Genomic DNA, 27,828 nt, shown 5'->3' on the forward strand with positions numbered 1-27,828 from the left:
TCAGGCATGGCACACTGGCCCCCGGAAATTCTGTGCAGGTGTATCCTGAAAAAGAAATGAATAAAATAAACAATGTGCAGCTTTAGCAAACTAATCAGCAAAGGATGCTTACTTAAGCCAGAAGACTAAGCAATGAATGTCTACTTGAAGCTTTCGGGTTTAATCCAGATTGTTCTGTATAAGGAGCTATAACAGTATAATGAGTCATGGTAAATGTGGCAAGAGCTTTGTCCCATTTGTTAGACAAAGTATTTAACTAAATCAGCTTCTATGCAGATGAAACTATAAACTACATTTATGCGCGAATTATCGCCCTGAAAAAAACCTGAAATATTTGTGTTCTCCTTGGTTAAATATTTATTACAATTAGCATTACCTGTTAAGCTATCTGATCGTCACTATGGCAATGCAAGGCTTGAAAATATTATGAAAACATTGCATCTGCAACCGAATACTTTCTGTCAAACTCTTTAATTAGTTTAGGAAAAAGAATGCAACATGTTTAAGGTAGGTGCAGCCTGCTGCTGACACATCACAGTAGTGCTGGTCAGACATGCTGTGAACAAACTAAATCACCTCCATTCTGAATGTGACTTTCGCACGAATCTGATGGGGCGCTTTTCTGTGCAATCACTAAGGTACTGCTAGAGTGAGCCTTGCATGCAACATGAGTCATGTATATTTGCCACTTTGTGATAGCAATAAGCACTACGTGAGCCCAAAAAGTAATGAAAAATTTTGCAGGCTTTTCTTAATAAAGAAAAAAAACGCTATGGAATAGGTAGCACATAGAAAACACAGCTGAACATGGTTTAAACTGTGCCATGAGAACCAGAAGCAGAGCTAGGACTGTACGTGTGCTATCTGGGCAGCTAAGATCAATCCATAGCTCAACCAGTAATTTGTGTTATCAGGCCTCCAAAAATTGTGCATAACATTGCAGCCACAGGATTAATAATACAAGTGACGTATTTGTCATTCCACAGAAATTACTAGGAACACTTACTATACTTCAGCTAGTTGCTAATGGCACAGTGGGTATAACCACAATAGGCTTTCTTGCTATGGCAACTTACATGCTTGTTTTTCGTTATTTTAAACAAAATCACTGTAATCCAATAGTGTACGCACCTATTACAGCCTCCACACGTGCGGGATCGAGGGCCTCCTTTTGTCGAGTCTCCCCCCGAAGGCAGCTTTTTCCTCCAAAGAGAGACTTGCCCCGCAGCTCTTCTTCTGGGAAAACGTCGCGCAAAAGTGCCCTGGCAAATTTGCCAGGGCCACTGCCACTGTCACAGGCTCGGCACAACTGGTTGATGATGGTCTCATCAACCAGCGTGCCACCGCCAATGTCCACCTGGACACAGAAAATTAAGAGACACTTTAGAAGCTCACCTTCGATCCCACAGGGCATGAAGGTGAACAATGTGTCACCAAATAGCCATAAATGACAGCAGAAGAAAAACAAGTGTCTGGCAGCATCGTCACATGGTTTGCATTGTATAGGCATGTCTTTGACAGTTACTTGCAGAGACTGACACTGCAGTGCAGGTGCGAGTAAGAAAGAAAAGAAAGACGGAAAGACAAATATATATTTTTCACAAGTGGACTTCGTAATTGACGGCTCGTTGCTTACAGATACACAGGCAGCTGTCAGCAGGTGTGACATCAACATGATCATTGTTAACGACTACTAAATGGCGTATAGTTTCAACAACCTTCCTGCAACGGCTTGCCGCCGGCCATCATGCCGGCCAGGCATCAGCTTTAGTCATAGTCACAAATTGCCACTGATCAACTGCACATCGTTAAATGATCTAGACAGACCCCTTTCACCAGCTCAAGTGATTCCAGGGGCCAGCAATTTGGGAAACACTGATTTAACCTTGCATTGCTCAAGGCATCACTTTAAATGCACTATACTGCCAAAGAAGATAAAAAAGGAACAACTGGCAGCAAATAAGCGTACCTTTGTGCAAGCAATCACCGGTTCCTCCGGCTTGCTTTCGGCTTACTGCAACATCTTTTTTAGTCGCTTGACCATCTTGCCAGGTTCTGCATAATGAGCAAGCAATACAACCAGTGAACAAAAGCGTATGTGTATTTCAACCATTTCAGTAAAAGAGCACGAAATACTAATGCCTTATGCAGCACTATATGTCATACATAATAATGAACTTTGTGACACTTCTGTTCTTGTGCAACAGTCATTGATGCATGATTTGGTGCAATTTTGTGTCCACAAGTCATTCTGCAAAAAGTGTTGCAAATACAAAACTGCACCATGAAAAATGCAGAGTGAGACTTGATGGCTGCACAACTTGCATAGCTTCCACAGGGTTGCCTGCTAAGTATGAAACAGAGTGCACGTTCCCTCATGTTGCAAAAGGTACATTATGCAAACTAATCACTGCCTAAATGGTCACTAAGAGGGACAAGTACTACATCAAGTCATAACATTGACCTGTGCCTTACGTGAATGTGTGCTCTAAATTTGATGGTTTCGCATTAGTGGCTCAGAGCAGTCTTTTCATGCTCACAGTTCCTTTTTCTTTATACCGACACAGAAAATCCTGACCTCTCCTACACATACCTTGCTGCACGACAAGGAAATCCCACAAACAACGCTGCTGGCACATTCTGGAAACTTGCACATGTGTTTTGTTTCCCAAGCATCTTGACTTTCCATCTTTTCGATCTTATTAACTGTCTTGCACGTTCCTTTTCTTTTACGTAACAGGCTATGCTTGTACGGTAAAATTACAGGTTTCCATATTTCTATCAAATTTTTTTGTTAATTCTCCTGCTGTCCTTATCGCCAGCATTACGTTTACAGATAATTGCGCAAGCATTCAGTTCAGGTATATCGTATTGACCAGCCTGTCTATCTGGAGTTCTCAGCTTTCCAATACTGCGTGGTGGCATGATTTTCCGAATGCACTGGTGGTAAATGCCAAGGCAATCCCTCTATATCACTTCCGAGTCGCCATACAGAACCATTTTGATGTCCCGGTGCTTCACAAGCCTAGCTTGCGTGCTGCCATTAGTCTTAAATTGAAGTCTTAGAAGTAAAGTTCCCCTTCCTATGGCAGTTCATGTATAAATTCCAGCCCTGTGTGCACATTTCAAAGCAAGGAATTTACAAAACAGCAAGAGCTCATTACATATTACAATTATTTAAAATCTGGTCAAATACAAAACCTTGTTGCATCACTGCTATAAGCCAGACAAGAAACTCTCAATCAGAAGAGAAAATCCGTCTTACATATAGCATGTACCTCGCCTACATACGTGCTTGAAGGGCTTTGACATATCAATTTTTTCCGGTAACTTAAGATTCTAGATCTCTAAACCCCAGAAAAAAAATACCGATATGCCTCGGAGTAATTTATTATGATAGCTTTTCTATAGTCAGTTTGGGTTACATTTCCAAGGAGTATACTCTTTTGGGACGTCATGACGTAGTATGTGGTCAGGTGGGAACAGGACATTACGATATTCTGACACTTACTCCAGCTTGCTCGATCACATCGCTACTATTCGTTGTGAGGGCCAATGTAGCAGCATAGCAAACAACCGAATGAGCTGCAGCGAGTGTCAGAATGTTGCAATGTTAAAAATTTAATCATGGGGTTTTAGGTACCAAAACCACTTTCCGATTATGAGGCACGCCATAGTGGAGGACTCCGGAAATTTCGACGACCTGGGGATCTTTTAACGTGCACCTAAATCTAAGTACACAGGTGTTCTCGTATTTCGCTCCCATCAAAATGCGGCCGCCATGGCCGGCTTTCAATTCCGCGACCTCGTGCTCAGCAGGCCAACACCATAGCCGCTAAGCAACCACGGCAGGTTTAAATAAAATTTCACAATTGCTAAATTTGCTATAGATGATTTGCATATACCACTGAACCAATCTTGGCAAAGCTGCAGAGCTGGTAATTGTATAATTTTTTTAGCAGCCATTAAACAGCACCTAGTAGACGATACACGTATCTGATAGTCTTGCCACGGTCTGCAGTTCTAAGCTATTGTGGCTCAAGCTGGCCTCACGTTGCCATGCCTGGAGAACCACATACTAATCAGGACATGTGGGTGTTCTAAGCGTCTACTATAGTGAGAGGGCTCATGTCTACTACAGCAAGAGCGATCATTGTTGTACAGGTGCAACAATGAGCGGTTGCAAAGGTGCAGCACTGCGATCTCGAAGGTTACATTGAGGAGCCTTGCATTAAGTCATGTGCAACTGCTACCGAGCAATAATGCTGGCATTTTCTTTCAGCTTCAGTATCAAAAACAGGTATTTTCCTATATGAGGGAACGACGTTGGACTAGTTGGCATTGCATTTCGAAGGCGACAATGAAAGGTGAACAGCACAGCGCTTGTCCTTGTCTTATGCACCGTTTCCTCTTCCAAATATTTCTGCTAGTTTTGAAATTTCAAAGATAAAATTTTGCACAGAGGCTCCTTTATGCCAACATTTCATGAAATGCTTTTTACACAGTTAAAAGCTTTGTTGCAGTTAGCCTTCACCAATGTTACGAATCCTGCAAGCAAGGGTTGCAGTGCTCAGAAAGACTAATGTTTCGTGCACTAAAAGTCCTTTGGGGAACAATACCAACACGTAGTGTTGACCTGCGTGTACTTTATGTGCATTAAGGGCATCATAAATAAACTGAAGAATGAGTAAGTATATGGCTGCTGCCATAAGGTGCTTACCAGTCACATAGCCGTGTCCTTCCTGGAGCCGCTTGAGGCTTTGCACTTCTGCTCTTAGGGCCTCATTTTCTATCTCCAGCTGGCGCACTCTATCACCACAAGTGCCACAAGCTGCATTCGGAAATCATGACAGTGCATGCATTCTTAGGCATCAAAGACACAGAAAAATGGGTGCAGATGTTCAGTCAGTAACATAACTGGGGAATATTACTTCTGGAGGTTGGTTCTGAATGCTGGCCTGTGACTGAATATTGTCAGTGCTTTTAAGAAAGCAGAGGATGGGAACAGAACAGAAGGAACACTTGCCTTTAACGGATTTTACTTGGAAAGAAAATTTAAGATCACGCAAAGACTGCAAAGGATACAATCAGACCTCGTGCCCAGCATTACTCACCACGTGCACCTAGCCCGTTTGCTAACAGAACGAAATCCTTTATTAGACAATATAATCAATGCAGTGTTTGCACAGCTATCATCTCTTTTGATGCACATTTTAGACTCTTACACTACCACTAAAGACATTGTCGATAAAAAGCATGAACCAGACTCATAGCTGCTTAACATGCATGTGTTTATACAGCCCGATGCTAAATATAAGCAGTAAAGGCAAGGCACAGAAGACCAGGACTCAAGAAGAACATAAACAACAGGACCGGCGCCGGTCCTGTTGTTTGTGCTCTTCTTCTTGAGTCCTGGTCTTCTGCGCCTTGCCTTTACTACTTCAAGCATGAACCAACTAGCTCAAGCAAGAGTTTTGCTAAATGTAACTTTTCTCTTGTAAACTAAGCCATATGATGAAGTGAATATAGTAGAAAGCAAGCAGCAGAAGCTTGATGTGGGCGAGTTGGTTTTGCATACTTGAAGAAAAGAGCGCTACGAAGACGCGGACTAAAGAAATTTGTACGACGGACAAGGCGCTCCTTCCAACTAAATTTTTTTTCAAGAAACAGGACTTTAAATAGATACAACATAGAATTGCCCATCGTGACATCACGACCTCCCTATCTCATTAGAAAAGCTATTTCTTTTTCGGTAAGCGACACTGAAGGGCAGCTAATGCACGTGCCCTCGGCCTTTGCAATGTAGAAAGCTTTTAATATCTCCCGTTCTAGTCTATCTCTAGACCGTGCCAGAAACCTGGTGTCGCGAAGATACGGGCGGCAATTGTGTCGTTTACAGTGTTCTGCCAGATGGCCCCCCGCATTGTTATTTACGGCCCATATGTGCTCACGCGCCCTTTCATTAAAACATTGTCCGGTTTGACCGATATAAACCTGTTGGCAACTTAGGGGTATCGCATATACGACATTACTTTTGCAAGCCGTGTACCGCGCTGCATGTTTCTTAGAGCATGGTTCGGGTTTTGCTTTTGTCATCGTAGGGCTTATCTTGGCCAGCTTACACGGTGAACTGAAGAGAAGATTAACACTGTGCCTTTGCGCCACCTTCTTGAGGTTGTGGGACACCCTGTGCCAATAAGGAATCATATGTAATCTCTTCCTATCAAATGGCTTTTTCGTGTTAGTGCCCTCTCTTGCCTATTTGATGTATTGAAGAAGCTTATCGCAAACGCTAGAGATCAAGAGTCAAGGGAAACCGGATAGGCGTAGCCTTGAAACTTGGTTATTGAAACTGCTTTCTATTTTGTGGTTGCAAGATTTATTTAGCGCTTCTTTTAGACAAGTCATTGCAACTCCTCTTGTTACTAGCTTGGAGTGCGCAATGTCGTATGAAATTAGCTGCTTGTTCACTCTCGGCTGGTATTCGAAACAGACATGCGTGTTCATCATAGTGAGATTGAGGTCCTGAAAGCGAATGCTGTTATCACAAGGCCTTTCGCACGTGAAGTTGAGAGCCTCCGATACATTGCTAAATGTGTTAATTATAGATTCAACAGTGTCATCTAGCCTAGACCCTGGAACGTCGTTAACAACCACCAGGTAGTCATCGACGTACCTTATTATGGAAAGAGCACATGACTGATTCAGAATGCTATTTACACACTTGTCAAAGGTGCTGAGAAAGATGTCTGAAAGAATGGGAGCGAGCGAAGATCCAATGCAAATACCCTTGCGTTGTACATAGTGTTGGTTTTTGAAACTAACGACAGTGGAATGAAGATAAAGACTTTGGTGAAGTTAGGTTCAATTGTGCAACCGGAGTGAATAGTGGCCAGGTTTTAGAACTGTTAAGCTTTTATCTTCATTCCACTGTCGGCTAGATGACACTGTTGCATCTATATTTAACACATTTAGAAATGTATCGGAGGCTCTAAACTACACGTGCGAAAGGCCTTGTGACAACAGCATTCGCTTTCTGGACCTCAATCTCACTCTGATGAACACGCATGTCTGTTTCGAATACCAGCCGAGAGTGAACAAGCAGCTAATTTCATACGACACCGCGCACTCCAAGCTAGTAAACAGAGGAGTTGCAATGACTTGTCTAAAGGAAGCGCTAAATAAATCTTGCAACCACAAAATAGAAAGCAGTTTCAATAACCAAGTATCAAGGCTACGCCTAGCCGGTTTCCCTTCACTCTTGATCGCTAGCGTTTGCTATAAGCTTCTTTAAAAGATCAAATAGGCAAGAGAGGGCACTAACACAATAAAGCCCTTTGACAGGAAGAGATTACATGTGATTGCTTATTTGAACAGGGTGTCCCACAACCTCAAGAAGGTGGCGCAAAGGCACAGTCTTAATCTTCTCTTCAGTGCACCGTGTAAGCTGGCCAAGATATGCCCTACGATGACAAAAGCAAAACCCGAACCATGCTCTAAGAAACATGCAGCGCAGTACACGGCTTGCAAAAGTAATGTCGTATATGCGATACCCCTAAGTTGCCAACAGGTTTATATCGGTCAAACCTGACGGTGTTTTAATGAAAGGGCGCGTGAGCACAATTGCGCCGTAAATAACAATGCGGGGGGCCATCTGGCAGAACACTGTAAACGTCACAATTGCCGCCCGTATCTTCGCGACACCAGGTTTCTGGCACGGTCTAGAGATAGACTAGAACGGGAGATATTAGAAGCTTTCTACGTTGCAAAGGCCGAGGGCACGTGCATTAGCTGCCCTTCAGTGTCGCTTACCGAAAAAGAAATAGCTTTTCTAATGAGATAGGGAGGTCGTGATGTCACGATGGGCAATTCTATGTTGTATCTATTTAAAGTCCTGTTTCTTCAAAAAACATTTACTTGGAAGTAGCGCCTTGTCCGTCGTACATGTTTCTTCTTTTAGTCCGCGTCTTCGTAGCGCTCTTTTCTTCAAGTAGAAAGCAAACAACAGGAAGAAGCAGAGGACAATGTTTAAATCTACAGAGCACCACCACACATCAGCCGTCGATGTGTAGAACTACTGCATTCATCATGCAGTCGCAGAGGCAGCATGGCCACCTAATCCATAGTAGCCTCACAGTTGGTGCATAGAAATAGGTTTCAATTGCATTCTGTCCCCTGTCACAATGGCAATCTTACTGACAGTGATGAAATGAATCAATGTAGCAAATGAATGTAGCGCCGCCATGCATTGTGATGTCTACTGTGTGCCAGCTCCCCAAATTTCGCACCACCAAAACTATGTCATGATACAGCAATGACACAACTTATTTAAAAAGAACATCGTTGTGACATATTTTGCATGTTCTCCACAACTCAAATGTTTTTCTGCATAGTCATAAAATATACCCTTAAATGCATGGTGTATCGTATATGACATATGCAAGACCACTTGTCCAAACGTTGGCTGCTGCATTCACCTTGTTCACATTTTGCTCATATGCAAGTTTATGTAATACCCCAGTCACACAGGCACCCGCAAACTCCTTTTAACTCCATTGTCTTTATCTCGATGCACTGGGTGTCACACGGTCACCCTTTCGCTAAGGGAGTTTAAAGGAGCATTTTCTCAAGGGAGAAGGCGATTTCACTCAGCGGCTGAAGGAAGTACTCTTGTGCCCATATTTTTTGTTGTAAAAGTTATAATTTAATTAATGCTTGCATTAAAAGTAAAGCAGCGTGCATTTGGAGTGTTTCCATTGAATTAAATAAAAATCCAAGCACAACTCAGCAACAGTTATGCTTGCTGCTGCACAATACTCTCGACCTAGGCCGCTTGGCACCATGTTTTTCTCATCTTAGAGGGCGTTTACATGCCTGTCAAGTTCATGTAAACGCTAGCCGGCCAGACTGAACAAGCATCGAGTCAGGCTGAGTTAGCGCGACCCGTTTGAAGCGTACATGTAAATGCAGATGGGTCCGGCCCACCAGCACCGAGACTTGTGCGGGAACACTGGGATGTTGTGATTTATGCGGCTGCAGCAGATATAGCGTCAGGACAAGGTCAAGACAATGCACTGTGCAGTGAAACCTCATCATAGCAATAAGACCGATGAAATAGAGCTGTTGCAGACAGCAGTGGGAACAGGAAGCCCAGTTCCAACACGTTCATCTCTCGGCTCAACGCTGTGTGCCGTCGTCCCGACTCGTCAGAAGCAAGTTAATGTAAATGCAGTAAGGTCTGGCTCCGTCAGGCCGAATTCCGACTTGACCCAATTTCATCAGGTTCATGTAAACGTGGCCTTTGTCGTGCAGTGGTCGGTATGGTCACTCATGACTGGCACCGGCACAGTAGACAAAATTAAAGAAAAGCTCAGGAGGTCAACATGCACGAAATGTGTTTTAGTATAGTTTGCAGCAGCTCAGGTGGCGGAACCCAGAGCCAACTCGCCACGCCGCAAAGGAAAAAAACAGATAAGCACTAGCGTCGCTGTCAGCACTGCTAGATTTAGCCAGCACACTTTGACATTTAATGAGGTGTATGTTTTTTTGCATCAAACATATTGAATAATATTTTTATGAAAGAGTGCCGATTATAATAGCTACGAGCATAATTAGAAGTTACGTTCTTGTACAAAACCCAAACATCGCTGAGCGCACCTCTGGCGGCTACATTTAAAATGCCCCTTGTTGGTCGTGTGACACCACAGCTTCCTTGAGGTCGAACTCCCTTATACCCGTGTAACACGGGCACCCACGAACTCCTTTAGGACCCGCCGTGGTTGCTCAGTGGCTATGGTGTTGGGCTGCTGAGCACGAGGTCGCGGGATCGAATCCCGGCCACGGCGGCCGCATTTCGATGGGGGCGAAATGCGAAAACACCCGTGTGCTTAGATTTAGGTGCACGTTAAAGAACCCCAGGTGGTGAAAATTTCCGGAGTCCTCCACTACGGCGTGCCTCATAATCAGAAAGTGGTTTTGGCACGTAAAACCCCAAATATTATTATATTAACTCCTTTAGGATAAGGGAGCACGAGACTTCCTTCCTAAGGGAGTTCGACCTCAAAGAAGTTGTGATCGTGTCACACGGCGAATTACGAGGTCTTAAATGTAGCTGCCAGGAGTGCATTAAGCGGTGTTTGTTTTTTGAACTAATACAAGAATACAAGAATGTAACTTCCAATTACACTGTAGCTATCATAATTAATGCTTCTTCTATAAGAATATTATTCAATGCATTTGATGGTAAAGACATACACCTCATTAAGAATCAAAGTGTGCTCGCTAAACATAGCATTGCTGACAGCGCCATTAGCCACCCGGTGCCTATGTGCGCTTTTCCTTGTGGCGCGGCTTGCCTCCATAGCGCGGCGAGTAGGCTCAGTGTTCTGTTTCCCGAACTGCTGCAAACTATACTCAAAACACGACATTTCGTGCACGGTGACCTCGTGGGCTTTTCTTTTATATTGTCTGTTGTGACATGGTGCCATTCATGAGTGATCACACCGACCACTGCCAGACTAGCACGACAAACGCCATGTTTACATGAACCCGACGCGAGCTGACCGAGCCCGACATGACGGCATTTACACGAACTCGCTTCTGACGAGTGTGGCAAGAATGGCACACAGCATCAAATAAAAAAAAATATGGAGTTTTTTGGGCCGAAACCACTTTCTGGTTATGAGGCATGCCATAGTAGGGGACTCCGGAAATTTCGACTACCTGGGGTTCTTTAATGTGCACCTAAATCTAAGTACATGGGTGTTTTCGCATTTTGCCCCCACCAAAATGCGGCCGCCGTGGCTGGGTTTCGATCCCATGACCTCGTGCTTAGCAGCCCAAACACCACACAGTGTCGAGCTGAGACTACTGCGTTCGAACTCTGCTCGTGGTTCCCTGCTGCTCTATTTCTATGCTATGCTGTTCTATTTATGGAACAGCTCTATTTCGTGGGTCTTATCGCTACGATGAGGTTGCATTGCACAGTGCCTTCTCTTGGTCCTTAACGACGAGAAAAACATGGTGCCAAGCGGCCTAGGTCGAGAGCATTGTGCAGCAGCAAGCATAACTGTTGCTGAACTGTGCTTGGACATTTATTTAATTCAATGGAAACATTTTGAACCCACGCTAGATCATTTTTAATGAGACCAATAATTAAACTATCACTTTTACATCAGGTCGCTGAGGGAGATCGCCGATCTCCCTTGACCAAAAGCTCCTTTAAACTCCCTTAGCGGAAGGGATACCGTGTGACACCGAGTGCCCTTCCCTCGAGATAAAGATGACGGAGTTTGCGGGTGCCCGTGTGACAGGGGCATGTTCACTGAAGACGTTGGAACGAACGCGTTACAGATGTCCCACTCCACCCAAAAAGAGGAGTGGAATGGGATAGATTTCAGCTGTTAGAAGCTTATTTTTTCAAAGGTGTGCCAGAGTTGGTTGAAACCAGTGTTCCTCAGAATTTGTGCCGCATGTTTCGACTTCTACTATAATCCATCAAATATCTGGTTGCGTTCAAAATAAACAAAACAAAAAATACATTAGTGAAAAGTCTCCCATTCCTCCAGACTCTCCCCTATGTGTCAAGCTTGGCTTATAAAATCACAATGGAATTCTCATCAAATTTTGTTTGACCAGGCATACTAGGCCTATCTATACAAAGGCTTGTTTTATTTTCACAAAAAAAAGAAGGACATGAGAAATTCTAAGGTTTTACATGCCAAAACGACAATCTGAATTTTAGGTACGCCATAGTGGGGGGACTCCAGATTAATTTTCATCCCCTGCGGATCATTAACGTGCCCCCAGCGCACGGCACAAAGGCGTTTTTGCACTTCGCCCCCACTGAAATGCGGCCATCGCTTTTCACAAGAAAAAAAATGGATGCCGTAAACGGCCCAAAGTAATTAGGCATAGATGTTATTAGTATGCAACAGTGAAAACTTCATTTGGTGCATTTTTTTGTCAATGTCACTAATACATCAGTACAAGGTGGGCCTAGTGAGAGCTTGTAGTATTTTCATTAACTGGTATTCCAATCTCAGATGCGGGAATCCCCCCTTCAGCCCTTCTAGAAATTAGACTTGTGAAGAGGGGTAGGGTGACCGCAAGATGACCACGCAAGTGCGCCGCAAGCACCACCTGGACGCACGATTGTATAATTAAAAACGGCGGAACCTTATCTTTGCTAAATTTTGAAGTATGATTAGAAGCGACAGAATGCATGAAACAAGCTTAAAACGTGGTTAGTTTCACTCATGAAGTGTAATTCAACACTGCACCCACGTGGGCTTTGTACGAACCCCTTCCGTAGTTGAAGTTAGGGCCCCTGCGTTGACGACAAGCCGCGAGCGCTTCTTTTCGAGGGCTTGCGGGCTCCCTGCGAGAAATAATGCGCAAATGCAAGTGCTCAAACAACGCTTCGACAAATACATGCACAAGGGGTGAGAAGAAGCAATGCCCCCTGTTAAGGCCCAAATTTTCTGAGCCGAGCATAGTAAATCACCGAGCAGGACCAAATAATCTGTATACTTTTTAACGTTTACAGTAAAGCTGTTTCCGTCGCGCTAACAGAGACGGCATATGGAGTGTCGTCATAGCGCTTAAATGTGGAGATACTTCCGTCTCCGTTTTAGGCCTCTTCGAGAGTGCCAGCATCACTTGCGATCGCCAGTCTTTGCTTTAACGTATGACGGTATATATGCATGCAAATATATGACGTGAAATAAGTGCTTACCGCAGTTCAGAAGGATTGCCCGGGCCGCTGGTTCCCCTTCTTTCCAAAACACGGGCTGCGTGGTGCCTCGTGACTTCTTTATGGCGCCCTCCTGGGCCACCAGACTAAAGCCGACATCGGCGTCAGCTAGTGCGCGGACGGGATACACGTCCCATTTTTCCTCCGCCACCCATTTTATTAGTTAGTATGTGCGACATACTATCATAAATATAACCACTCACGTGCATTTTGACTGATGTGCGCTCCTTTTATAAACGTTTCATAAACAAAAGCAGGCTGTCATAGTTGCTTGCTCTATATCTCTGATGTCGCCAAATGTGGGGATAAAAAAAAGTAAATTCTGTTGGCTGAACTATTACAAAGAGTTTACAGAATGTATAAGAAACAATATTTACCTATTATAATAATTTGTGTTCTAACTTGTACGTTGTGTGCAATTTAACGCCCCAGGGATGGCTGCTTATCAGTAACAACAGCCAATCTCGAAGGCCGTGTTTGCGCGGGGTCAGGTTAGCTTGACCCAAGCTTGACTACGGCTACTACGGCGTTACTACGGCGAATGACTACGGCGAATGAAAAAAAATCAGCGCAAGCTCGCATTGCGTAATATTTTTCTTCGAGATAGGTAAACGAGTAAAAAAAAATAACGATTGTCTCAGCATCTCTACAAAGGACTCAGTGGGGAAGGGCCCCGGACAAGCTTTCTGAGGATAAAGGCACCAACCATGTATGTGAATAAAAATGACTTGCCGCTTTTTCTTCTTTCTTTTTTAAGTATTAGTAAGGCGGAGCTATACAGTGCCATACAAAAATAAAACAATAACCCATTCACAATTCTGTCACTTTCAACGGCCCATTTCATGACGGGGCAATGCGTACTCTTTCTTTAATGCAGCTGCTATTTGCTGGACAGAAATTGATGTCACAACCCGTTTCGTCTCTTTAGCAAAAGTATTCCCAAACTGCCAGCAAAATTATTTGAAGTTCACAAAAGGGAAGTGAATAAATTTGGCAGAACTAAAGACTTAACTATGACAAAAACAATTTCTTTGAAAAGCAGAGGGCACATGATTACTTAGGCTTATGCATTTTTTTATTGAGCTCATGCAGCATGTATACACATTTGAAATTGTTTGCTATAAAGCAATTTGTACCTCTTTTTTTCACGATTATGCGCTGTTTCATTTTCATTGCTTCATCTTATAGATTGCTTGCACTAATGTCATCCTAGCCGCCATGTTGGCAAACCAGCACTGTAAGAAGCTGTGTCCAGGACGTCGCGTGCAAGCTATCTGTTGGTTGCCTGTCCCTATAAGCTGCGATAGCTCAGTAAAACTGACAAAAAGTATGATCTGGTAGATCTGTTCTTCGCAGCTGTCCTCAAATACCATTGTTCCCACATGAAAGGTGTTTGGTTATTCCATACATCATACCCAACTTATTGTTCGGCTGCTTAAAAGATGGCACTGCAGTATTGCCCTTTCGTAAAGAGAACACTGACTTCAGAGACTTGTAGAGTATGGGGCCAATAAATGGGTTAATAGCAAAATGGCATATCATCTGCTACACGTTCGTTGCTGTTAGAAAATTCACAATGCTTGGTATAATCGAGGAGGGAATAGGTACTCTTCTGCGATGCACTTGTAAGCCAGCAATTGCATTTCTGAGTTCATTTGCAAGTAGAAAGGAAATGTTTTGCATTCCAGTGTACAAAGCGTGTGAGCGAAAATGAGAATTCACCATCGATGAGCAACAGAGAACAGCAATTTTTGGGATAGCGTTGCAGTCTGTATATGCAAATTGTTTTGGCACAATGCAAATGTTCTGACGAATAAGTTTGTCTTCATATTTGCGAGAGTAAACGTGTTTGCCTGATGATTGCTTACACATATGGATACATGGTGCCAGTGGTGAACAAGCAAATGTTCACAAATAATTATTAGGGCTTCTGACAAAATTACAGGTCCTCTCCAAGCTTGTGTAAAGGCGCCAAATCGGTATGTTATACATGTGTACGGTGTTGCCCACTTACTGTCCAAAATATTAAGAATGTTGAGCCAGCAAAGTGCACTGCAAATCTCGCACTCTTACAGTTGCTGAGGTCACTACTAGAACATAGAATGGCATTTCTCACTTCTGCATGAGTGGCATAGTAGTCGTCTCTGCTGTATACTGAGACATTTAAGCGCGAGCACTCATACCTTTGCAGTAAGCATGAAAGGTAAATGTGTCGCATGTACATTGCTTTGCTGTGGCAAAAGTTTGAGTGCCGCAAGAGAAGGAATGTTCATGTAAAGTGCTACAGACTTTTTGGATCCATAGTCAGAAAAATGATGCACCATTTATTACTACTTGAGCTTTCTTTAAGCTATAACAGTACACAATAACAAAGCAAATGAATTGTTTCTTAAGTTCATGTAAAAACTGCAGTTAGTTAAACATCAAAACTACTCATGAAATCGAGTTAAATGGGATGTCATGATTTTTGCCATGGCAATGTGATATTGAACAACTCTTAATGTGGCACGAAACACCCATGAGAAGCAAACTTCCTGTGGTGAAACAATGTGCAGTATTCCAGAGGCATTGCACTTGAATGAAAGAATGACAGCTCTCACCTTCTGTAACTGTCCCTCAGCGATTATTCTTCATCTGCAAGTGCTGACGGAGGACAGAAAGGAATGGCTAAGCAGCATTATATGGCGGCACAATGTCTCGAACCAAAAGTCGCTGCAGAAGAGGTACCCCACAATTTTTGCAAGAATCTAGTTTTTCCTATCCATATAGGTTTATGCATAATATTTAAGTTGTGAGTATTTGTTTGCCATGGGAAAAAAAATTGCAGCACTTCATAAGGGTCTACTCTCGAAATGCTTCTTTTTAACTCATTTTACATGCCTTGAACAGCAGCTTCATGGACATGTCTAAACATCTTGCTCTAACTGTCCTGTTGCTAAACCATCATATTTTTTTCTGTGCTAGGATGAATACCTGTTTCCAGGATGCAAGGTGACAAGAGCTGAAAGCTAGTAGATGGTAATGGCTCACAGCCTGCGCCATGGTTCTTCAAAGGAAGCGACAGAAAGCTTACTCCAGCTTCTGAGTGCTCATTTGCCGGCAGGAGTATCTTACCCAGCATCAAAGTACACCTTCTTTCGGCATTTCTGTGGTGCTGGCAAGCAATATGTAAAGCACTTTTATTGCAGCAGATGCAGTGCATACATCGGCGAACTGGTGCAAGCCGAAAATGTGACATGCAGCCAGTGCAGCTTAGTACATATCGGTGAAACCTTAATGAAAAGTCCTTTTTTTCTTGTTATGGATCTAAAGAGCCAAATCCGTGACATTTTGGAATCAAAAAGTCTACAAGAAACCAAGAAAGCTGCATCTTTTGATGTGAGTGACATCACTCAGAGTACCACAAGTTGCCATTGGGACCAAATGATGTCATTTTAACTTTTAATACTGATGGTGTGCCCCTTTTTGAAAACTCTAAATCCAGTATGTGGCCTCTGCTTGCAATGATAAATGAGCTTCCCTACAAGCAACGTATCGAGAACCTCCTGCTAGCAGGACTTTGGTCCAGGAAAGCCAGCAATGAACTGTTTTTTAATTCCTTTTATAAAGGCCACGAATGAGCTGTCATCGATTGGAATTCTGTGGAACGACAAAGATGGAGTGCAGCAGACGTCAAAGGTGTTCCCAGGTCCATGTGCTGTGGATAGTGTCGCTACGTGTGAGCTGATGAACATGACTAAGTTTAATGGTGCCGATGGGTGTGCATGGTGCGAAGACCAGGGACAAGTTGTTCCTAAAGGAAAGGGATTTTTTCGTGTATATCCGCCAAGTGCCTCAACACCCAAGCTGAGAACACATGAATCCTTTCTTCAACATGCCAGAAAAACTAAGGAATCCCCAAGTTGCGGCATCAAAGGAGCAAGCGCACACACGCAGCTTGCATTTTTCACATTTGGTACAGGATTTGTTGTGGACTATATGCATGCTGTTTGTTTAGGATTTGTTAGGGCTACATATTTCACGTGGCTGAAGTCTGAGCGCTGCCGAAAATTTCATCTTCGACGTAATCTTGAGGATGTAAACAGCTGTCTGTTGAGCCTCACTCCAACGTGGGAGCTGTCAAGGCTCCCGAGGTCATTGCATGATGCGAAGGACTGGAAGGCTGCTGAATGGAGAAATTGGCTGCTATATTATTCACCACTAGTAGTGAAAGGGCGCCTTCCAGAAAAGTACTACAAACACTGGATGCGATTTGTGGATATTATGCATCACCTCCTTGGCCCGTGCATCTGTGTTGAGCAGCTGGTCATGATGAAAGAAGAAAAAAAAATGACACAGTTTCTATTGGAGTATGAGGAGTTCTATGGTACAGAGTAGTGGATGAGCTATAATTCTCACTTGCTTTCGCACCTTGTGGACAGTGTCATCAACTGGGGACACTTGTGGGCATATTCCCTCTACCCATTTGAGTCAATGAATGGAACACTACTAGGTCGGCTTGTATGTGGAACCAGGTATCCGCAATTCCAGATCGCTGACAAATTTTGCATCTTACAGGCCCAATCTAAATTGTGGTCATCGAGACACATAGAGAAAGTGCACAGAACTCTAGAGACTTCTTTCAAAGCTCTTGTGAAGGGCTACTCCCTGCGAAAAAATGTCGTCAGAGTTGGTTCTGTGTTACTGCTAGGCAAGGGAGATCAGAAAGCAGACAGGAAAGAATTTCACAAGATGGTAATTGGGTCATTTCGTTTCTGTACAGCACGTCTTGACAAATCGAACAGAAAAAATTCTTACGTACACGCGAATGGTGTTTTGGGCGCATTGTTCAGATTTTTCTCAAGGACAGCAGCTCATCAGTACACGGTAGCCAGGAAGTGGAAGTTTGTATGGAAATTTTGAATGTCGAGTAGAAGTTGCTGAACAACCTTCCTGAAAGTAAGGTCTTGCAGTTTGTTGAGGTATTTCCTACTGTTCAGACCTGTGCTGTCAAGGCAAGATGCCTAGACAAGTGCATCTTCTTAAATGACGCGGGGTCACTTTTTTTGTGCTCACTGCATGACAACATGGTAGGGGAATCCGTGTGAGTTTGTGACAATTCCTTTTGTAGATGTCCTTGTTGAACGTACAGAAACGGGCCTGTCAGCTTCAAACGTAGCTTAACAGTTGTTTACAAAAAAGTGACTTGCGAGCTGCAATTTTTTTTATAAATCTTTGCCTAGCGGCAACACAGACCTGCATTGCCTGCCGCATCTTTTGTAGTGCTAGCTGTATGTAGAAAGATGTCCGGGCAAATAACTTGTTCTGGCAGTCTAAGAGACCATGCTAAGGCAAGCTAAGATGCAATGAAACGAAGGAAAGCATTATGGAAGTTCTGTTTTTATTGAAATGTTGGAATCATCATTTATTGTCCCTTAAAGGCCCCTTGCACAGTATTGTATACGGGGGAGCATGTACACTAGTAATCACAGTAGTCATGAAAACAGCAACAGCAGAAAAAGAAATGGCAAACAATTTAGGGGCGGAAATGGTATGGACATTCCAGAAAGCGAAAGTAGATGTTAAGGTAGCAGGAATTGTGCTGAAAGCAACATTAGTTCTGAAAATAGGCTGTCAGTAAGTGCTAGCCTGCAATACTTAGGTGCAGCAGGCATGGCTTAATTTTTATTTTAATTATTTTTATTTTTCATTAAATTTTATTGCCCAAGACAATCTTTGTCAGTAAGTGCTGAAATTTTTGTGACTCATGCTCATTAGCCACATTTATATTAATGCAACAGTAGTGCATCACATTGTTTAGCGCATCACGAGTAATGTGATTGTGGTCGCACAAAGTGTGGCACATAGAAGACAAAGGAGTGCATCGGACGCTTCTTGTAGCACGCCACAGCTCGGCGAGTGCAGCAGATCTGTAGCAGCTACATTTCCCAGAATTATAATGTGATGCAATCGCATTTACATGCACTGCGAAAGTCAATTTACTCATCTCAATGTAAGCGGCGCATTAGCCCCGCTTACATGGATGCGATGCACTAGAAAGTTGATGTGATGCGATGAGATGCACCAGTTGTCGCATTCATGTAAACGCTGCTACTTACTACTGATTCTGGCAGATTGTTCCACTACTGTATACTGATAGGCAAGATCAATAAGTGGTTGTAGTACCGTGCAGGCACTGTACACATTGGCCGGTGAATAGTCGGAAAGAAGTTTAATGAAGAGGAAGGAATAAAGTATTACGCAAGTTATGCAAGTGTGAGAACTAGTAAAGTTTGTGGAAAAGACAGTTGTGCAATCTTTTAGTGTGTTGACAGAGAGCAGAGGTGAGATGGTAGCGCTAACACTTTTGTGCCACCTATTCTGAGAAGAGAGTGCAATATTCGATACCTTACAACATTTATTTAGCAAGTGTGATGATGCCTCCAAATTTGGGACGCAACTTCCAGTTTAGTACTAATGAACATTTCATAAACAAGTTTGCAGATAGGAGAGGCTGACATTATTAGCGACCTTTTGATCAAGCTCAGCTGTTTTGAACAGTCAGCCGGAAGTTTTAACATGTGGTCAGACCACATGAAGTTGCTGAAGACTGTAATACACTGGTAGTGGTTTGTATCAGATGCTGTTAGAACTGTAGAGTAAAGGGAATGCTTATAACGCTGTTCTTTTGTTTACGGAAGATGTGCATGGACGATTAGAAATGTTTAGTGCCATAAGCCTGCATGTACAGTTAGAAATCTTGTTGAGGTCATTTCGTAGTAATAGATGTTCATTTTTAGACAATATGCACTGATGCAAGATGCAGTCGTCTGCAAACAGTTGGATTGACGATGTATTATACTCCGTTCCATACATAGCAGTCAATGTTGTGGAAGCTATGCAAGAAGTACAGCCAAGTTATCACTCCGCGCATTCCGTCCATGCTTGGCTCTGCGCCAGCAGCGTTCGCTTGCGCAAGCATGCACTTGAGGCTCCTCGCAATGGGTTGTAAATAAAAAACCGAGGCGCACCAAAAATATAAATATTCTATAACAACGCATTAGCAGCCATATACTATAATGTGTCTGTTTCTAAGGATTTCAACTTGTTTCATTCAATAATGAGCCTATATAAAAAACAGTTGCACACAATTGCGGTAAAAAAATACATGAACTATACCCAAGTGCGAACGAAGCCACTGAAAGAAGTCTCTCGCCTTCACAGTCTTTACTGCTATGTATGGAACAAAGTATAAGGAAATCATTAATAAAAATTAAAAACAAAAGAGGACTAAGGGTTGATTATTGAACGCCGGAGATCACTTCGTTACTTTCCAAACTATGGTTATCGATGACAATTTATTGTGACAGATTAGAAAGGAAATAGTCATTCCATCATAGTATCAATGTATCGAAGTTGAGGCAATAAAGTTTGCTTGGTAGTTGACAATGTGCAACACGGTGAAATGCCTTAGAGAAGTTAAGATGCAAGAATAAAGATTTCGATGAATCTCACTGGTACATTCAAAAACCGATTTTGACATGGCAGGCCTTGCCAAAAGCCATGTTGACAGGAAAAAATGAGGGATTATCCAGGTGAGAAACTACGTGGGAGTATGTGTTCCATAAGTTTACAAAAGATGCATGTGTAGGAAATTGGACATTAATTCAATGGATTGGAACGCTTATGCACGAGTACAATATGGCTAATTTTGCATAACTTACAGCATCACTTACAGCGCATACATAGACATAGGGATCGAAAGAACGACAAAGACAAGCGCTGTTTAGCAATGCCCGATGAACTAGAAGCATACTGAAGCAGGGTTTTAGTACGAGCTAGTTGACATTCCATTGCAAACATCACTTGCAGCACGTGCATAGACAGAGGGATCGAAAGAACCACAAAGACAAGCGCTGTTTAGCAATGCCCAACGAACTAAAAGTATACTGAAGCAGGGTTTTAGTACGAGGTAGTTGGTATTCCATTGCAAACATCACTTACAGCACGTACATAGACAGACTAACCGAAAGAGCGAAGAAGAAAAGTGCTGAATGGACTACCAACTAGCCCGTACCCAAACCCTGTGTGAGAGTGAAGCTGGTGGCAATGGACCAATCGAAAATAATTTGCAATATCAATCTGGAAACTGATTTGGTAGTTTCAGCAGTTTAGCAGTTATGTCATTGGGGCACTTGACATCTTGAGTTTATCATTAAGTTCCACTTTACCTTCAGCTTTGATTGTAATAGATGACATCTGCGTGTACATGTGAGGTGAAAAAGGTACTTCATGGTTAAGCTCACGAGTAAAAACGGGACAAAAATATGAATTCATTAATGCGTGTGCTCCCCGCAGGGGTGTCTGCGTCAGCAGGCGTTTGGTGTGTTGAGACACCACGTACCCGAGCACACGAGGGTTGGACCCTCCCGCGTTGAGCCGTGCGCGGCTTAGCCGTGTCCGGGGAAAGGTTGATCCTGGGGGTTGAGCCAATGCCGGGTGTTTGGACCTTTAAGGCCCCCCGGCGGACGCAACACACCTCTTTGGCCTCTGCTTCACGTGGACGGCACCCCCGGACTGACCCACCCGGGGGAAATCGGTAGTTGCCTTTTCCTGTCTCTCTCTCCCTATTACCTTCGTCTTTCCCTTACTTTCCACCTTTCCTGTCTTCTGGTTTCCTTTTACTTACAATTTTTCCAGGCAGCAAGGGTTAACCTTGTGTGGATAGCCAACCTTGGTTATTTCATATTTGGTTATATTGGTAATGTACAGCTGGCGTTTGCAGGCCGTGTTTCACAGGTCCTGCAGCGTCCCCTTGTAGGACTCCACGATGGGTGGCTGGCGTTACTGCCGAAATCTCACATATCTTTATGGCTAACTCCTTCCCCCCCCCACTCCCTGATCGCCCTCAGAAAAGAGGGCGCACCGATGAAGTATTCAAATTTTTTGGTCGGCAAAAAGAATCTTTCCCTCGTTTCCACGTCATCCATTCTGAAAAACCAGTGCGAACAATTTCCCCATTCCTTGTATCGAAGCCCCTTACCGAAGTTTTTGGCCCAAGCTATAAGGCGTCGACGATGGGTAGCGGTGACCTCCTCTTTGAGCTCTGCGATCAGAAACAATTTGAGAAACTGCCTAAACTAGTATCATTTGGGGAGACCCAAATAGTAGTAACCCCGCACCGTACGATGAATACCACCCGCGGCGTTGTCTCGGACGATGATTTGCTGGAGCTCTCTGAGGCTGAACTCTTGGAGGGCTTCAGTGAACAGAATGTTATAAATGTCAAAAGAATCAAGATGAGGCGAGATGGTAAAGAAATTGCGACCAAACACCTAATACTCACCTTCAATTCAAGTGTCCTGCCCGAGTCAATCGAGGCCGGGTACATCAAGCTCCGTGTAAGACCGTATGTGCCAAATCCTCTCAGTTGTTTCAAATGCCAACGTTTTGGCCACAGCTCGCAGAGCTGCCGAGGCCACCAAACATGTGCAAAATGCAGTGCCCATGAACATACGTCTGAAGCTTGCGCGAACTCTTCGCATTGTGTAAACTGTGATGGAGAGCACCCCGCGTACTCGCGGTCGTGCCCATCTTGGAAAAAAGAAAAAGAAATTGTCACCATCAAAGTGAAAGAAAATATATCATTCAAGGAGGCACTTAGGCGGGTGGCATACCTGTCTAAAAACGCATTTGCCGAAGTGGCGCGTCAGGGGGCAGCGCCACAACGGCCTGCGGCGGCTGTCCGACTCACACCCAGTGAAGTGGCAGTGACGCCATCCGCCCCCTCGGCGGCTGCAGCTAACGCTGCTACGCCAACACAGCAGACCCCATCGACCCCGAGCAGACCACCATCGACCCCGAAGGTGGGCGCAGCCGAGGCTACCCCAACCTCCCCGGCCCCAACCAGCGCTGGCAACAGCCGGCGCAGCCAGATCCCTCAGGGAGCCCCATCGACCTCTGGGCTGGTGGGCGCAGGGATCTTGCCTTCCGAGGCAGGTTCCTCACAGAAAACTCGCTCGCAAGAGCATGTGTCCGGCGCCTCACAAGAGGCAATGGACACTACACCTGTCCTCACGGCGCGCCAAGCGCCTAAGGAGCGGCGAGGCTCCCTCGAGCGCTCCAGAAAGGGCAAGACCCCGATCACAGGGCCTCGAAAGAGCCCTGTAACATAAGGTATCACTTCCTTTTCTGTATGCACAGCACGAATTTGCTTTAAAAATGAATACACAAATAATTCAGTGGAATGTCAGAGGTCTTCTTAGAAACCTTGATGATGTACAAGAACTCATCCACAAACATGATTCAAAAGTGCTGTGTTTACAGGAAACAAACTTAAAATACAAACACACAAACTTTCTCCGAACGTATATTACGTTTCGCAAAGATCGCGATGATGCCGTCGCATCATCGGGTGGTGTCGCGATTGTCACTCATAAAAGTATAGCCTGTCAACCTTTACAGCTACAAACGCCTCTTGAAGCAGTGGCGGTTCGAGCTGTTCTCCTAAACAAACTCATCACTATTAGCTCTCTTTACATACCCCCACATTACAATTTAACGAAACATGAATTTCAATCCTTTATAGATGAATTGCCAGAACCCTATGTTCTTGGCGATTTCAATGCACATGACTACCTGTGGGGCGACTCTCGTATAGATGCGCGAGGTCGTCTTGTTGAACACTTCCTTTTTTCTTCTGGTGCGTGCCTTCTGAATAAGAAACCCACATATTATTGTCTTACAAACAACACCTTTTCTTCAATTGATCTGAGCATAGTTTCCCCGTCCATAATGCCTGAACTCGAATAGGAAGTTACGAACAATCCTTACGGAAGCGACCACTTTCCCATACTATTAAGAACACTTAAACCAAACGAATATCCACCACAGGCTCCTAGGTGGAAGATTGACACAGCAGACTGGGAGAAATTCCGAACCTCAACTAGCATATCATGGGATGACATGACCTCGTTAGAAATTGATGCTGCTGTGGATTACTTTACAGCCTTCATTATAGATGCCGCATCTAAATGCATACGTGAAGTAAGTGGCTCGGGATGCAAACGGCATGTCCCGTGGTGGAACGATGAATGTAGAATCGCACGTAGGATTCAAAACAAAGCGTGGGGGTCGCTTCGCCCACTTCAGAGAATCTTGTTAACTTTAAGAAAGTTAAGTCTCAAGGCAGGAGAACCCGCCGACAGGCCAGAAGAGAGAGTTGGCAAAGGTTTTTATCGAACATCAACTCGTTTACAGATGAGGCGAAAGTCTGGAACCGCGTAAATAGAATTAGAGGGCGACAAACATATTCACTCCCTCTGGTAAACACACAGGGTGATACGCTGCAACATCAGGCAAACTCACTTGGTGAGCACTTTGAGAGTGTGTCAAGTTCAAAACATAATTCGAAATCCTTTCTGAAATGTAAACAAATAGAAGAATGTAAGCCACTCAAAAGAAAATGTCTACAGAATTAATCGTACAACTGCCCTTTCAGTATTGCCGAGTTGAAAGCTGCCTTGAGCACATGCAAGAGCTCTGCACCCGGATCTGACAGAATCATGTATGAAATGATCAAAAACCAACACAATGACACCCAAGTTACACTACTCACTATTTTTAACACCATTTGGGCTGCAGGATACCTCCCGACTGCATGGAAAGAAGCCATTGTGGTTGCTGTTCTGAAACAAGGCAGAGATCCTTCCTCAGTGGCAAGTTACCGCCCGATCGCCCTCACAAGTTGCCTTTGTAAGGTATTTGAAGAAATGATTAATCGGCGACTCATCCATTTCCTTGAAATGAGCAAAATGCCTGATCCGTATAAGTGCGGCTTCCGAGAAGGGCGGTCCACAACCGATCATCTCGTACGTGTTGAAGGAAATATCCGGGACGCATTTATCCATAAACAGTTCTTCCTATCGATATTTCTCGATATGGAAAAGGCGTATGATACAACGTGGCGTTACGGAATCCTAAGAGACTTGTTGGAAATGGGCATCCATGGTAATATGCTAAACCTAATAGAAAGCTATCTGTCCAGTCGTACCTTCCGGGTAAAAGTCGGTAATGTACTTTCGCGACCTTTTACGCAAGAAACTGGAGTACCCCAAGGAGGCGTGCTCAGCTGCACACCCTTCATCGTGAAGATTAACACGCTTCGAGCTTCATTACCACCGGCAATCTTTTATTCTGTTTACGTGGACGACATACAAATAGCTTTCAAATCCTGTAACCTCGCAGTGTGCGAGAGACAAGTACAGTATGGCCTGAACAAAGTGTCGATGTGGGCAGACAAGAATGGATTTAAGATCAATCCTAACAAAAGCTCTTGCGTTCTTTTTACAAGAAAGAGATGAATGATCCCAGATCGTTGCTTAGAACTGGGTGGACAACAGATACCTGTAAACAAAGAGCACAAATTTCTAGGTGTTATACTGGACTACACACTCACTTTCGTCCCCCACATTAAACATCTTAAAGAAAAATGTCTAAAAACAATCAACATAATGAAACTTCTATCCCAGACTACGTGGGGTAGCGACAGGAAATGTTTATTGAAACTCAATAAAAGCCTCATTCGATCACGATTGGACTACGCTGCCGTGATTCATCACTCTGCCGCCCCGAGCGCACTAAAGATGCTAGACCCAGTCCACCATCTAGGAATCCGACTGGCCACTGGCGCTTTCAGAACAAGTCCCATACAAAGTTTGTATGCAGAATCAAATGAGTGGTCAGTTCATCTGCAGAGAACATACATCAGCCAAACATATTTTTTGAAAGTCCACTCTAATCCTCAACATCCGTGTTTTAATACCATTAACGATATGACATATGCTACACTGTTTCGTAATCGTCCCTCCGTAAGACAGCCTCTCTCGCTGCGTGTGAGGGAGCTTAGTCATGAAATGCATGTCCCACTCCTCGAGCTTCGCCTAATGCATCCAGCCAAGCTGCTACCTCCTTGGGAGTGGCAGCTGATACAATGCGATATATCTTTCGTGCAAGTCACAAAGCATGCTCCAGAGTTTGAAATCCAAATGCATTTCCGGGAACTCCAATACAAATATTCGTGCACGGAGTTCTACACAGATGCATCGAAGTCACGCGACGGGGTGTCCTATGCAGCCGTCGGTCCATCCTTCTCGGAATCCGACGTACTGCATCCGGAAACTAGTATCTTTACGGCTGAGGCCTACTACGCACTGTTGTCAGCTGTAAAACATATAAATAAATCAAAACTCCAGAAATCAGTTATATATACGGACTCCCTTGGTGTTGTGAAGGCCTTGATGTCATTCTGTAACCACAAAAATCCGGTAATTAATGAACTCTATTCCATTCTGTGTAAAGCGCATATAGGAAACCTGCATGTCATCATGTGCTGGGTGCGAGGTCATAGGGGCATCGAAGGTAATGTTCTGGCGGACCAGATGGCCACGTCAGTTGCATCGCATTCTGTTAATCCCAACAAACCCAGCGCCGACGTGACGCATATGGGCCTGTATGAAGTTGGCAGCTGGGGCGCTCTTTGAGGCTTCGGTATGAAGATAATACGGCCCCCGTGCGCCAGCATCGGGGGAAGTATCCCAGCGCGAGCGCCGCATTGCAAACCTTTAATTGAAACGCCCCGTGAATCCGCGCGAGCCCCTTGATGACGTAGGGCCCGATCTTGTCGGGCCCGGGGGCCGATGCGTCCGTCGTTTTACGTAGGACGCTCTCTATTTCCGCGGCCGTGAAAGGCGCGTCGCTCGCGCGCGTGCGATACGGCGACGCCGCCAGCACTCTGATCTCCGCGTGGCGGGGCCCGTCGGAGGAGGGTTCGTCGACCGCGATCTGCGTCGCGAGAAAGAGAGCCGCCGACTCCAAGTGTGTCGTCGAGCGGGTGCCGTCTGGCAGCTCGAGCGGTGGCAAACACGGCCGCGGTCGCACCCTGCCGAACGCCTCTCGGTATGCTGCTGAAAAAATTGATCTCCGCGTGCAGCTGGCATACCACGAGCGCAGGTGCGAGGCTTTGGCTTCTCCAACGCGACTGCGAAAACCCGCGAGGGCCCTGCTATAGTCCGCTCGGAATTGCGCCCGCAGTTTCTCTGCCCTGCAGCGCTGGTATCGGCGTCGCAAGGCGTTCACGCTGCGCTTCTCCCGCGCCAGCGCCGGAGTCCACCAAGGCTTCCCCGGGCTCTTGACGGGGCGGAGGTTTGCCCGGTAGAGGCGATCGAACAGCCGTTGGAATCCAGCTATGAGCTCCTCGAGAGCGTCCGGCGATCGCACGTCGGCGCCCAGAACTCGCGAGAACCGCGGCTCGCGTCCGAGGGCGTCCAGCACGTCTTCTCGCGCGTAGCGAGTCAACCTGCGAGAGCGTCGCTCGCGAGTCGCGCCAATGTGGACCTCGATGTTCTTGTGTTCGGAGAACGTGAGGTCCTCACGAACAATCCACTGAAACCCGGCCGCGACCAGAGCCGGCGTCGCTAGCGTGACGTCTATCCAGCTGGCCGCATACCGCGTCTCATACGTCGGTGGCGATTGAGGGGTCGTTCAACACCACGAGGCGGTTCGCGGCGGCGAATTCCATGAGGTGGGCTCCTCTCTCGTCCCCCGCGCAAGGACCCCACGCCGGGTGTTTTGCGTTGAAGTCATCCGGAACTATGACGTTGGGCGTGCGCGACTTCGCGATAGCCTCCTCAATGCCTCGAAACGTGTCGTCCATCGACCGGTGTGGCGGCGCGTAGGCGGATATGAACGCGAATTGGAAGTCTCGCGCCTCGCAATATACGGCGACCACCAGTTTGGATGTTAAAAGCGGAGACACGTCGTACGCCAGCCCTCGCGTAACGACCGCTACCGCCGGGTCCCGGTCGATGGCATATTGGTTAAAACCCGGCGTCATTTTAGGCAGCTTGCCTCCGGGCCTGTATTGGCCAGAGATTGGAGCCAGTGGCACGCCCGTCTCCGTCATCCGGTCGCCCAGGTTTTGCGAGGCCAGCCTGGCGTGATCGATGTTTAGTTGCAAGAACGCTATACTCATCGTCACCTCCGCCCGCGCCGCACCCTGACGGACGGTTCCCCCGCCGAGTCGCGTTCGTCGCCGC

The 27,828-nt window shown here is 45.0% G+C and overlaps 1 protein-coding gene across 1 annotated transcript; it reads right to left on the minus strand.

The window, feature by feature from the left end:
- LOC142563476 (uncharacterized) lies at positions 1–27,764 on the minus strand. The gene is made up of 4 exons (XM_075674028.1): positions 27,252–27,764; positions 26,354–27,175; positions 1,139–1,357; positions 1–45 (listed from the first exon to the last, which is right to left on the minus strand). Exons 1-4 carry the CDS (start codon positions 27,762–27,764, stop codon positions 1–3), a joined length of 1,599 nt encoding a protein of 532 aa, XP_075530143.1.
- Between the last annotated feature and the right edge of the window lie 64 nt (positions 27,765–27,828).

Source organism: Dermacentor variabilis, chromosome 11 (assembly GCF_050947875.1).
Source record: "Dermacentor variabilis isolate Ectoservices chromosome 11, ASM5094787v1, whole genome shotgun sequence".
Lineage (NCBI taxonomy): Eukaryota > Metazoa > Arthropoda > Arachnida > Ixodida > Ixodidae > Dermacentor > Dermacentor variabilis.

Coding starts and splice junctions, on each gene's coding strand:
- LOC142563476 (XM_075674028.1), bottom strand. CDS start 27,764: ATGAGTATAGCGTTCTTGCAACTAAACATCGATCACGCCAGGCTGGCC. Junction 27,176..27,251: donor ACCCCTCAATCGCCACCGAC/GTATGAGACGCG, acceptor GCCGGGTTTCAG/TGGATTGTTCGTGAGGACCT. Junction 46..1,138: donor ATCCCGCACGTGTGGAGGCT/GTAATAGGTGCG, acceptor TTTCTTTTTCAG/GATACACCTGCACAGAATTT.